Here is a 12,863-nt window from a genome sequence, read left to right on the forward strand (position 1 = left end):
CCCCCGAGTCTCTACCTCCTGAGTTTACTTTGCTTACTTTCTCACTCGTTTGCATCTTCCTATCACAGATAGGCATCTTCTCCGGTTGCCAGTGGTTTCGTAACATCTTTCAGTCACTGTAAAACTACTATTGTAATTTAATAAAATATGAACAATGTCTTTACACCAGTTAGTATCTCTGGTGTTGCCTAGCAAGAGCACCAGTCAGCTAGTCGCAAGCTTATGCGTTGGTATCGAGAAGAGGCATGAAAAAAAAATCTACAGCTATGATGCTTTTAAAAACAAGCAAGAAAAAAATGTGGGTAATAGACTTTGAATGTGAAGTTATGTAGCCTTCCTCCACTCCGAAGACAGAGTTGGCCTCTATCATGTATACAAATTCTCTCGCACACATACACAGACACAAAACAGCAGCTGCCAGCACCTAGTTTGGAGTCGAGGCTCCACTGGGTGTCTATTTGTAGAATGGAGTCATGTAGTAAGACTTATACTGAAGCACTCCGACATGTTTCAGCTGGACGCACAATGACACATGGGACTTGAACATCGTGGTGCTGACGCTTTACAGGTTTAAGCAATCATCAGCCATCCCTTACTCTGCTGGATTAACACACTGGCTGCTCTCCAGTGTGGAGAGTCAAACATGTTTGCCTCACTGGAGCGTATTTGCGGATATAGCCTGGTGTTGTTTTGATGGTTTGGGAAGTGGTCATTAATTTGAGATGCCAGCTTAGTGTAGCCACATAAAGAGCTATCAAAGAGAATTGTGGCTTTAAAAGGAATGCCCTTGGCTTGGACCAATATAGGGTAGAAAGATGATTAACAAATTTATAATTGTAGCCCTAGACAGCTTCTGATGTTTCAGACTGATATTGGAGAAGGTTCTTACTATTTTCTCAGTGGAATTCAAGTTTGAATCCTGCGGAGACTTTTAAAGAACAAAAGCAGTTCATAAACGGTGTTTTTGGAGCCGGTGAATATGAAAGTGTTCAGGGATTCTGACTCAGCGAGGCAGCTTGCATTGATAAAGACTTTGACATGATACCAAACTTTTTTTTTCTTGTGTGTGAATTTCCTGCTTTGCACAACAACACAACAGCTGGAATAGGGAAGAAACAGGGATGTTTGTGTGTAAAAATAATAATAATAATAATAATAACAAAGGAAAATGCGTGCAATTAAAGCCACTTCTGTTTTTTCCTGCATGTGTTAGCTACTTACCTCGTGTCAGGAGGCTGATTACGCATTCAAGTCTGGCCCCTGCAGGCTTGCCGAACACACTGCTGCTTGGTTTCTTTCACAACTGTGTTTATCCAATGATGTCTTACATGAGATGGAATAAACAGTAATCTGTTACACTGTTATTCTCTCTGTTCCTGGTTTGTACTGGACTCTTTTAGGCTCTTTGCGTCGCTGTCTGACATTCCCGCTTTGCGCAATCCTCAGTTGGAGCCACATTGTTAGATCTCCCAGAAAGCTGAGAGCTCCAGCTGTTTAACACAAACACACACACAGAGATTGATAGCATGAGGAGATATCAGGCGAAGACAGTTTATATATTAGGGATTTCAAAAATTAAAATAATGCTGTGTGTGTGTGTGTGTAAGTGCGATCTGACACAGTGACCTCTGCCTGGACAGGCGTCAGGGTGGGCCTTTCAATTTCAGCAACCTGCCCAAGAATAGACAGCGAGTTTGGAAAAGTGTGTGTGTGTGCTGAGAGTTGATGGGGGAGTGAGAGAAAGGGGGGGAGTATGTCCATGAGAGAGGGTGTGTGTGTGTGAGAGAGAGAGAGAGACTACTCCCAGTGTAGTGTGATTGGTGTTTTGCTCTCCTTCTTGCTATGTGGATTACAGCTCTCCCTGCCTACTGCATTCCTGCTGCTGGAAACGAACACTGAAGCATCCCAAAGCATTTTTACTGGAGTGTAAGGACTTTTAATAGCATTTCCCTTGAGCCGGCGGTAGACGGACTATTGCTGTTAATTCAGATAAGCATGGATATGAACGGACGTGGAATGCCTCCATCGATACCTGAGGATGAAGCTGTACACCACAGTCCTCACAGCGAGATGAACGGCTTCCATCAGAGGCTTCAGGGCGGTGGAGGAGATGGAGCGGAGGATGAGGTCCCCGTGTCCAAATCACAGAGGCGGAAGAGTGATGTGAAAGTCTACAAGGAGTTTTGTGATTTTTATGCTCGCTAGTAAGTAGATCGGAAGTAAGATTTTATTGTGACTTGGAGACCTCTAACCACAGATTTCTGTGAGTGTAGTAAGAAAAGATATACCTCAGTGTAGGATGTTGAATGTGCAAATTGTGCCTTGAGGTGTGTAGTAGTCTTCTGCTTTCCCCTTTCAGCTGCCCAACTGCCAAAATATCGACAGGACTTAAAGAGTTGTCTTCTTTGCCTGGCTGTATGATGACTGGTATCATCTCATTCTCAGCTTAAGAATATGCTTTTTGTAACCAACATGCCAATTCAAGTGGTAGCAGTGCACACAAAAAGGGATTATGACAGAGAAATTGTGGGTTAAGGACTTTACTCTGCTCATTTGCTGACGTAGCGTTAGTGTGTTAACCCCGAGCTTACGGCCGTGTTACAGAATGTGAAGAATTCTGATTTATTTACTGGGTTTTATCAGCTTAAGCTTCCTTAGGTGCCATGTTTGTGCAGGGATAGCTCTGAGCGCTACAGGAGGGAGCACACAGGAAGAGTTATTTTTGTGCCAAGGGGGGGAGTTGTTATGCAAAGCAGAATATGCTGGCTGGCATTTGAAGTATGTGTGCCTGAAACACAGGAAGGCTAAATATACATACTTTATTTCTGACTAATCAGGGTACATCATCACATGTGGGAAAGCATGAATGTAGGGTCACCCACAGGTTTCTCCAAAGGACGCTTAGAGGCCTGTCATCGGAAGCAGTCAATAGAGACAGAAGAGACAGAAAATTTTGTTTTGAGGAAAGCAAGAGCCGTGTCAGTCATGTAAAACATTGAAATGGAACTTTTCAATATAATATTTCTTTTCGTGTGCTAAGACAGTCATTTCATCCACTGATTTTAGCTCTATCTTTGAGCCTGCCCCTCCCTGTAATCCAACTTTTCGCTGACTGGCTGCACCTAGCAAACAAAAGGTTTGAACAGCAGATGGGTGGGGTTTCTGTGCTTGCAGCCTAAAATGGTCATGTTAGGAATATCCGTTCTCAATGACATCATACAGGGGCCGAGTCAGGAAACCGAGCTGTTGGTTCACGGGGATTACTGGCACATGTGCTGACATCATTTTTTAAAAATTTGGCTATTTTTACTGTGAGCCCTCACCAGTGTAATAAGGCAATTCTTATTTGTAAATCTTTGTTGAAATCATTCTAAGAAAAGCTGAAATTTACCATTGCATGGTCAGAACAGTCAGGTTTTTTATATTAAAGATATAAGAAGAATCAGAAAACACTGAAAAATCAAATCAGAAGACCTGAAGATAAATGGAGACCAGAGAAGGCAGAGTAGAGAGAACAGATGGTGCTCATAAAAAATGATTTTCTTTATCCACTCTTATCCACTTTATATTCACTGTGGAGTTTTAAGAAATCTGGACCCATTTTAATTGTATTAGAAATCATTTTGCCTTCTCTTGACTTGTCCATATGAGCAGTTCATGCAGAAGCTGGTGAGACTTTTTTTTCAGCCTACACGGCCTTAAAAAGAGCCGGATTGTCATTGATTGCACCAGGCTTAAAGAAACAACGTATTTTCTCTGAGATCTGCATCTCTGGCTTGTCTTTGGCTCACACAGAGTGCTAGAAGCTGATAGCAGAGTGGAAATGCCTAAAGGATGTATCACTTCCTCCTACCAAGCCTGTGGACAGGGCAGGGCTCTCAGTGTGTTTGATATCACACCAGACAGGGCATATAAAACAATATGCGTCTGATAAGCATGTGAGGAGTGGAAACATCTTGTTTCAATGTGTTCATGTTAAAAGAACCTCCACTCACTCTACCCGTTTGATGTAGCGCGCATTCTTAAAGACATTTGGCAGACATTTGGAATGATGACCAGTTTAGAGTAAAGCCCTAAACAGTGAGTTAAAATGTCTTGAAGTTTGTGGAATTCTTGATGATTCCCAAGTTGGTGTGAGTTTAAATGAACAGATGGCATCACTCCATAAACATCCTTCAACGGCCTTGTGTGCGTACTTCTGTTGCTTAGATACACTGTGGTATTGTGACCTTTAAAACAGAGCAGCGAAGCCGGGACAGTCCCGCTATTCCCTTGCTGTTGTTCCTTTATCTCTGCAAATGTCTGCACATTCCCATTCACCTCCAGTTTGTCTTAAGTGTTAGGAGGTGTTGTTATTCTGAGCAGGGGGCATATGCTTTTATTAATTAACAGTGAATGTTGCAGTTTTGGCATTTGATTGCTTTCTGTGCTTGAGGTCGAGATGAAAGTAGTCCAAAGTTCAGCCTGAGTATAATTTGTAACAGAAGTGGGTTTGGAGAGTTATGACAATATAAAGGATCAGATTGGGGAGAATTGTGTAGAGATTGCCATACCGGATTCATTTGGTCAGATCTCTGTGCTCGGTCTAACAAATCCTACCTTTAGGAGTAAATACAGACTGGTCAGATGCACACAGGACCAATCAGCCAAATATTAGATGATAGTATAGCCAAAACTTGTCAACATCTATAAAAACTAGATGCTGTAAATTTGAGCTGACTGTTTGACAGATGTGTTGCACATTTTTCATAATAGATTCATTCAGTTTGAGAGAGAGCGTAGTTTGCCCGTTGCCAGATCAGATTGGCTTGTTTTCCATTTTGTAAATCAAAATCAAAACATCCAGCTGTGTGCCAGCTGTTCATGTGTCAGATTTTCTTTTTATTTAAATGAACTAAACGTTTGGGGGTTTTAACTGTGTGTTGTGACAAATTTTGCAGATGTGATGGTTGACAGAAGAAAAGATTGCAAATAATTCTTTTTGTTTTTTGAGGATGGTTTCACGAATCTCTGTTGCAGGTTTTTGGGTGTGCCTCATAATGTGCTGCTTGTTCTGGCACCGGTTTTTGCAACATAAGGAAATATTAGCCTGGGGCCCACCCCCAGTGATGCATTACAGTTGTGTTTTTAGCAGTACAGCAGTAAAAAAAATGTAAGGACTGGTTGCGTGGCTGGCAGAGTTGCACTCAGAATACAGCACATGGAAACAAGAGGATTAAACTAAGCTAAAGATGCTTTTATTAAACTAAAACGAAGTATAAAATAACACAAGCTAAGGAAGGTATAAAAAAAAAACCCTTTAATAAAGATAATGCGAGGGAGAATACAACCATGAGAGAAGATGTGACAAAAACAAGGGACGACTGAGGCAATAGATGCAAACAAAGGATAACGAGAGAATGGGAAACAGATGAGAACACAGCTGGAGATAACTAGCATAATGCCTAAGGAGGAAGTAAAACTAGACACAAGATACAGGGAGGAACAGACACCAAAATAAAACAGGAAAAGACTGACACACCCAGACTAAGACAACCAGGCTTAACACAGACAGAAGACAAAACATGGAGACCAAAGACAAGGAACAGAGTGGGAATACACAAAGGGGATACACAACCTTCAATTAACTAAATGCACAGATAATTAAACAGTAACCTTAAGATCATAAGAGAAAGCCCAAATGTCAACAAACAGAATACAGAACCATGACACCAAGAGTAATCAAAAATACGAAACCAGAGAAACCCAAAGTTTCTCAAAACAAACAATTCTGATTGTCGAGCAAAACAGCAATAGCTGTTCTGTGTCCTGTGTACTGTTTGTTTCTATATGTGTCTTTTTGGCTGCTGTTACAACCAAATTTCCCCTTGTGGGACAATTAAAGGATTATTCTATTATATTCTATTCTAATAGCTGCTGCCTGTCTCAGGTTTTCAAGCTTTTTTTAAAAAAAAAAAATCATTAGACCACATCTGTTCTGTTTTGTTTGGGGTTTTTTGTTCTGTTTTGTTTTCTGTATGAATCCATGTTAGTGCATGCACTCACATTTCTTGGATGGATGAGCATTAACTTTAGTTTGTTTCCCAAATCAGCTGAGCCAAAATAAACCTAAAACCTTGTGTGTCTGTATGTGTGTGTGTGTGTGAGTGTGTGTGTGCGTGTGACTGGTCTTTCCCACATTACTTTCTCTTTTGACTCAGTATATCTTTCAGCTGTTATCATGTTGGTGGACGATACTACATTAGGTGTGTCCTGGCATGACCCTTGTTATCATTATTCTTTAGGGAAATATGTTACAGAAAGAAATTCCTTACAGATGTAAAATCAATGGTAGGAAACAATAAAATATTTTTTATAATTAAGTTAGAGAAATAAGGTTGGACTTATTAAATAGGGGGGAAAACCCTGGGTACCCTCAAGAGGAGCCGTCTAGAGGACTACTCATACATTAATAGCAGTTGTTTTGTAAGCCATAGGAGTTGATGCAGATAAGAAAGTAGTTTACTCAGTATGGCAAAAACAATTTGCAGGGAAGTGGCAACCAGAGACTATGGAAATGAATATTTGGTAACCACAGGTGTGTCACGGTTCTGGGTCAGTTTGACCCAGTATTTTGAGTTGTCATGTTTTTGCAGGTTTAGTTTAGTTCCATGTGTCATTTTCTGTCTGTCTCTCTATGTCGAGTCTGTCTTAGTGTGATGGTTTCTTGTTCCTGTTTTATTGTGAAGGTCTGCGTCTCATGTGAGTGTGTTCAGTTTTACCTCTGTCTCGTCTTGTTGATTATTCCCAGCTGTGTCCACCACCTGTGTGTAATTCCCCTGTGTTTCTCTGTGTATTTAAGTCGTGTCCTCTGTCATTGTAGTTGCTGGTCTGTCTGTGTATCCACCATGTTTCTTCCGTGTGTTTCCCACTGTCACCATCTTGTGCCGTCGTCCACCTTGCTTCATGTTTGAGTTCCGGTTCGTATTCAGTAGTTTAGTTGTCGCCAGTCTAGTTTATTTCGTGCTCCATTTGCTGTTTGTCTGTATTTATTTCGTGTTCAATTAACCACCTTCACTTCTCCACTACTGCCTGCGATTGGATCCTCATTTGTTATTTTCACACGGCTCTTCTCACCTGCTGTGACAAGGTGAAGTAACGGTTGGCAACACAAAGTAGGTAGGAGCTGAGATAAACTTTGTGACTGACTGAAGCAACCATGAGTGAGAGTAAAGAATACTGTTGACTGAGATATGACCTGGTACTTAATACAATAGAGGGCTTACCTTGGATACTAGAGCCTGGGATGGTGGCAAGCAACCAGCAGTCACCTTCAAAGCAATGCACGGAGTGACTTGGTTCCCAGCTTTAGGAGTAATGAAGGCCAATAAACCGGATTATAGAACACACAGTTATGTTTTCTTAGCATTATGAACCACCTTTAAACCACACAATGATGCCTGCAACAGACAAAAGGCAATGCCCGGACTCGGAGTAAAGTATGGTGTCATCTGCATAAAGCTGCATTTTAGCAGTAAATCAATTCTTTTAAATTGTGCTTTTAAAAATAGTAAGAAACGGGGGTCTAAAATTTAACCGTGGGGGACTGTCCAGAAAACTTGACTTATATCCATCTGTATAAACACAGTGAGATATATCCGCAAGCTAGCTCCTGAACACAGTCACCCAAACCAACATCACTGAGTCTGCCTAAGAGCAGGGTTTGCTCAAGAGAATCAGATGCCTTGGATAGATCAACAAACATGGTAGCACAATGTGTCTTTCTGTCCAAGTGAATAATAATGTCATTTGTTACTAGCATACCTGCTGCTATGGCACCATTTCTTTATTTGAAGCCAATAATATCTTGAGCGAAGCGAGTTTTGCTTCAGTTGCAAAAGCTTTTTGTAATGATTATATTTTATTTAAGGTTTATATCAACTAATCTTTTGAGTACAGAAATACACTTTGTCCTTGATTTTAAGTTTATTTTTCTTCTCCTCAGCAACATGGCCAATGCACTGGCCAATGCCATGTGTGAGCGCTGCAAGAGTGGCTTTGACCCAGTAGAGAAGATAGTGAACAGCAACGGGGAACTTTACCATGAACAGTGCTTCGTGTGTGCCCAGTGTTTCCAGCAGTTCCCAGAGGGGCTCTTCTATGAGGTAACATCTTTTTCTTTACTAATCCCATAAAATATGCATGATGGTACCATGATGATTTGTGCATTATAATAAACACCTGCTAATTGTGTCAACTTTTTATAGCAGATATGCTTCATTGCCTAACAAAGCTTAAAATGCAGCTTAACAATAAATTGGCCTTCTTTATATAGTTAGATCAATGTTTAGTGTCCAGGAACTGTCCAGTTAAAGTAAATAAAGAAGGGCGAGCACAACCTTAAAGGATTATTGGATTATTAGAAGCTCTCTTCCAGTAAACCGTTTGCATACTTGACACAGGGCCAGATGTTTTACCGACTCCAGAGAACCTGTTAGCTCTGACCAGTAAATAAACATCAAAGCCAAGGATGTTAGATGTCATTCCTCATGCTACATGCTCCTATAAATACTCAGATAAAGATTAGCTGCCACATTGTGTGACAGTAAATACTGGAATGGCTGGTAATGAGTTTTTTGTTTTGCTTTTGAAGTATCAGTATCAGCCTCACAACTTGTGCATCCTTGATGATTGTGCTATACTTCTTGTCATTGTGTCAGTTGATACATATTACCTGTAAAATGTAGATTTAAAAGAAAACCCTATTGATAAGAATGATAATAAAACTCTTGTTTTAAAGGGAAGACTTAATATATAAAGTTTAAATACAGTTAAATGTATACAAAGAAATATGTACAAAAGCCTGTTTATTCTTTTTATATTCTAAAACTGGGTTACAACAGTGTGGGTTTAATTCCCCCTGCCGAACTGATTGAAACACCCCTTCTGTTATTTGACCCCCACCCCCAAACCCACTTTCTTTTCCTGCATATCCTTTAATCCTTCAAAGGAATTATCATTTTTCGTCATTAGACGGTCCATTTTTCCAACACCCCTGTTACTGGATTATAGCCTGTAAGTGTCACATTCATGATATAATAAAATATAAACTGTGGCAGTCACTCATCCAGATTAACCTTTAGAAAGCTCGGTCATGACACTGCTGTTACACCCAGACAGTGGGACGAGAGATTACCCAGTGGTGCGTGAAGTCAATTTATGCATTGCAGTTTTCTCCAACTGAGAAACAATGACACTGTGCACTCATAAGGTAGCAACTTGTCAATCAAAATATGTACTTTCTTGTTAAATTTCACTCTAACTGGCACCTTAAATAACCAAATAAACATCACGCTGTGCTGAACACTTGAAACTAGTGATGCATGTGGTTGCAAGTGGATGCTTGAGTTTTATGGCAGTTGCTGGGTAAATAATGTCTAAAACTTACAGACCGGTTAGTGAACCCCTGGAAGCCGCATGGAAGTCACTAAGGCAAAATGGCAAAAACCTCCAAACTGATTTTTTTGAGGTATAGCATGTTGCTCCAGTTGTATTTTGAATAGAAGTGATGGACTTGTCTACAAACATTTAACAGCTACTCTCCAGTAGTAAAACTGTGGAAAGGGCAACACAAACCAGAAATGCAAACAGTTTGCCCTCAAAATCATCGATTCGTTGTACTGTTGCTTGGCTGGAAGTTAGCAGGTATAGTTTGTCCAGATAACAATAAAGTACTAACAGTGGCCGTGGCAATCACTAGGAAGTTTTTAGTGCAACACTTTAGTTTAGTTGAAGACCCAGCAACCAGCAACGGCAGACGTCTCTCGAGCAATCTGCAGATGATGTCATGTAAGAAACCCCAATACAGTCAGATCTCTTTTTTTTTTAAACCAGAATCGCCCCCTGCTGGCCACTACAAAGAACTTCAAGGCTACATCCACCTTTTATTTACAGTCAGTGGTTCACACAGTATAATAATTAGAAGTTTGTGTATATTTTAGCTATTTGAGCTTTTTTTTTTTAAATGATATTGTTTGTCAGTGTTATGACTGTTCTAATCTATTTATGTGATCTGTTGACAGTTTGAAGGCAGGAAGTACTGTGAGCATGACTTCCAGATGCTGTTTGCACCTTGCTGCCACCAGTGTGGTGAGTACAGGGAATTAATTAAATCCATCCATCTTTTTTTACCTGCTACATTTGTTTCAAAGGGAGGATGTGGACTTTGTTTCTCTTGACATAATTAATATCTGCGTAACGTTTGCATTATCATGAACACACCTATTTAAACGTTGTTGTTTTTTTTTTCTCCCAGGTGAGTTCATTATTGGCCGTGTGATCAAGGCAATGAACAACAGTTGGCATCCAGACTGTTTCTGCTGTGATATCTGCCAGGCTGTGCTCGCAGATGTTGGATTTGTTAAGAATGCTGGAAGGTCAGTCATCTACATCAACTCACCACAGTTTCGGTTGGGATTCTTTTTAAATGATGTCTTTTAACAGATATAGAAAGCTACAGTTTTTTTTCTGTAATGCTTTTTATCAGATACTTTATATAGAGCCTGTCTTACTCTCCCCTGACTTTTATATTGTCTTGGCTCAGCTCTGAAATCTTACACCAAAGCTCATAGATGTAAAACAGCCCTGAATTTTTCCCAACACCTTCCGACAGCGCTGAATGTGAAAACCAAAATATCTGGCACAGCTGGAACATATTAAACAGTTTTAACTTTGCTAGCCTCGTAATAAATAGTCAATCTATTGTCCAACCAAAATAAATGTGTGGTGGTTTTCACACCAATGAGCAAGCATCATTTGTTCTGCGTCTTGCAAGCTCTGCACAGGCAGCACCTTTGTTTAAGCCAAAATATTTCAAGTAGTTAAAAGTTCTACATATGAGGAAGTCCCAACCTAATTTTCACTGTTAGCCTCAGTTAATGTATAAAAACATGTCATGGACACATCTAACTCCTGTGAGAAGGATTTATGGAGGATACTTGTATCCGTTTGATTCACTTGAATCACAGAAGACAAAACCAGATGTGGAAAGATCTACAAAACTCATAATTAGGTGATAAAGCATCTAAACAAGTATTCTATGTCTTTCTATATTTCTCTCCCCTTTGCTGTCCCACCAGGCATCTGTGCCGCCCATGTCACAACAGAGAGAAAGCTCGGGGCCTCGGCAAGTACATCTGTCAGAAGTGCCACGCCATTATTGAGGAGCAGCCTCTGCTTTTCAAGAACGACCCCTACCACCCTGATCACTTCAACTGCAACAACTGCGGGTAAACAGACTTTCTATTAAAAAGAAAATCACCGTCAAACATGTTTGAAACAATTGTTAAACAAGGAGCATTTTCAGAAAGGCGTATTATTGCTCTCTGCTGGACAGGTTGTGTTATTGCAGCTGTGTGAAGCTATCTGATCATATTCACATATGCACTGTTGTGTACGTAAATGACAGCTAAATAAATCTCTTCAATTACAGTAAAATGTACTGGGATTGTTTATTGTGGGTTTTTTACCTTTTCAGTAAGGAGCTGACAGCTGATGCAAGGGAGCTGAAGGGGGAGCTCTACTGTCTACCCTGCCACGACAAGATGGGTGTCCCGATCTGTGGAGCCTGTAGGAGACCCATTGAAGGCCGTGTGGTTAATGCAATGGGCAAGCAGTGGCATGTGGAGGTGTGATAATAAAACAACCGAAAAGCATATGAAAACCGCTTTAGTTACATTAACTTGGCTCAATTTATTCACTGAAAATAGAGTCACCTTGAAGGAGGTAATATTTCAGTGTGTTCATTTATTTAGTATGATTCGTCAGATTGTATGTGGATCTATTTTAAATCTAAATGATGTATTCTTTGGTTATTTTCCTTTTCTGTATTTAGAACAAACACAGTAATTCTCAGCTGGATTTCATAGAGAAAAGAAAATGATTGCTTTCTATTATCTATATTTTATCCTAGTGAAAAATGTGCCATACTTTTTATCCATATTTTTTACCTCCACAGTTACGTTTATTGGCTTTATTTTTCCTATTTACATCTCTATTCTTACATATTTCCTTGCATATTTTCCTGTCTTCCCTCCTCCACATGTAGCATCATGTGTGCACTGTGTGCGAGCGCCCGTTTCAGGGTCACCCGTTTTATGAGCGAGGCGGTCGTGCCTATTGTGAGAGACACTTTGATATGGTGAGGGGATTAAGCACCGGCCTTACGTTGGTTACCGCCCCGCCTCCCTGCCTGGCTACAGTCACCCGGCCTCCATACAAGGGGTTACACAAGTATAAAAGTTTTCTAATCAGTCTTTCAACTAAAAAGTGGATATCTTGGCAAACTTTTTTTTCTTGGGGCCTAATCATACTTCCACCTTAATTTCAAACGAGGTGCTTTTCCTGACTTAATATTTAAGGGTATCTAGAGAGCTTTATTGTCCTGTGACATCTAGAGCTCTGTCTGAGAGTTTATATGTGCTACCAGAAAAAGATAGTGGCTGTATATATATAGTATTTATTTTGTAAATGAATGTTAGCATTTAAAAAGTGGATCGTAAAACTATTCACCAAAATCAGCTATTTAAAAAATCCATGCCCTCACATTAATTAATCAAAAATATGTTATATCTCGTAGCTGAGATATGATTTTTATTCATTACCATCATAAAAATGTTATATTTTCCCAATATCCTCTAGAGGTCAGTATTCTGACTTCTCAACTCTCTGTATGGATGCAGTAACAAAACCTTTGAAACAACTGATCTATTTATGTTCTGATAATATCTAAGCCGGACTGTGCTGCTACCTTTAACACAGTCTGAGTGTGGGGTACTGTACTGACTGATGGCTGTGCTAACCATGTGTGCCTGGCTTGGGTTTGC

The 12,863-nt window shown here is 40.1% G+C and overlaps 1 protein-coding gene across 7 annotated transcripts in view; it reads left to right on the forward strand.

The window, feature by feature from the left end:
* The window catches only part of LOC102300660 (LIM and senescent cell antigen-like-containing domain protein 1), a 33,766-nt gene that overhangs the window by 15,394 nt on the left and 5,509 nt on the right, over window positions 1-12,863 (forward strand). For 3 of the 7 annotated variants that reach the window (XM_005940425.3, XM_005940428.3, XM_005940424.3), the window contains exons 2-6: window positions 7,985-8,144; window positions 10,062-10,128; window positions 10,295-10,415; window positions 11,118-11,267; window positions 11,516-11,666. In XM_005940425.3, coding sequence (XP_005940487.1) covers window positions 7,985-8,144; window positions 10,062-10,128; window positions 10,295-10,415; window positions 11,118-11,267; window positions 11,516-11,666 — 649 coding nt within the window. Of the gene's footprint in view, window positions 1-1,412; window positions 2,205-6,780; window positions 6,960-7,984; window positions 8,145-10,061; window positions 10,129-10,294; window positions 10,416-11,117; window positions 11,268-11,515; window positions 11,667-12,085; window positions 12,179-12,863 lie in introns of those variants that run through there. The other 4 variants (XM_005940423.3, XM_005940422.3, XM_042227648.1 and 1 more) reach the window with 3 other exon arrangements.

The sequence above is a fragment of the Haplochromis burtoni genome, unplaced genomic scaffold (genome assembly GCF_018398535.1).
Source record: "Haplochromis burtoni strain Fernald_Lab_line unplaced genomic scaffold, NCSU_Asbu1 Contig_274, whole genome shotgun sequence".
In the NCBI taxonomy this organism is placed as follows: domain Eukaryota; kingdom Metazoa; phylum Chordata; class Actinopteri; order Cichliformes; family Cichlidae; genus Haplochromis; species Haplochromis burtoni.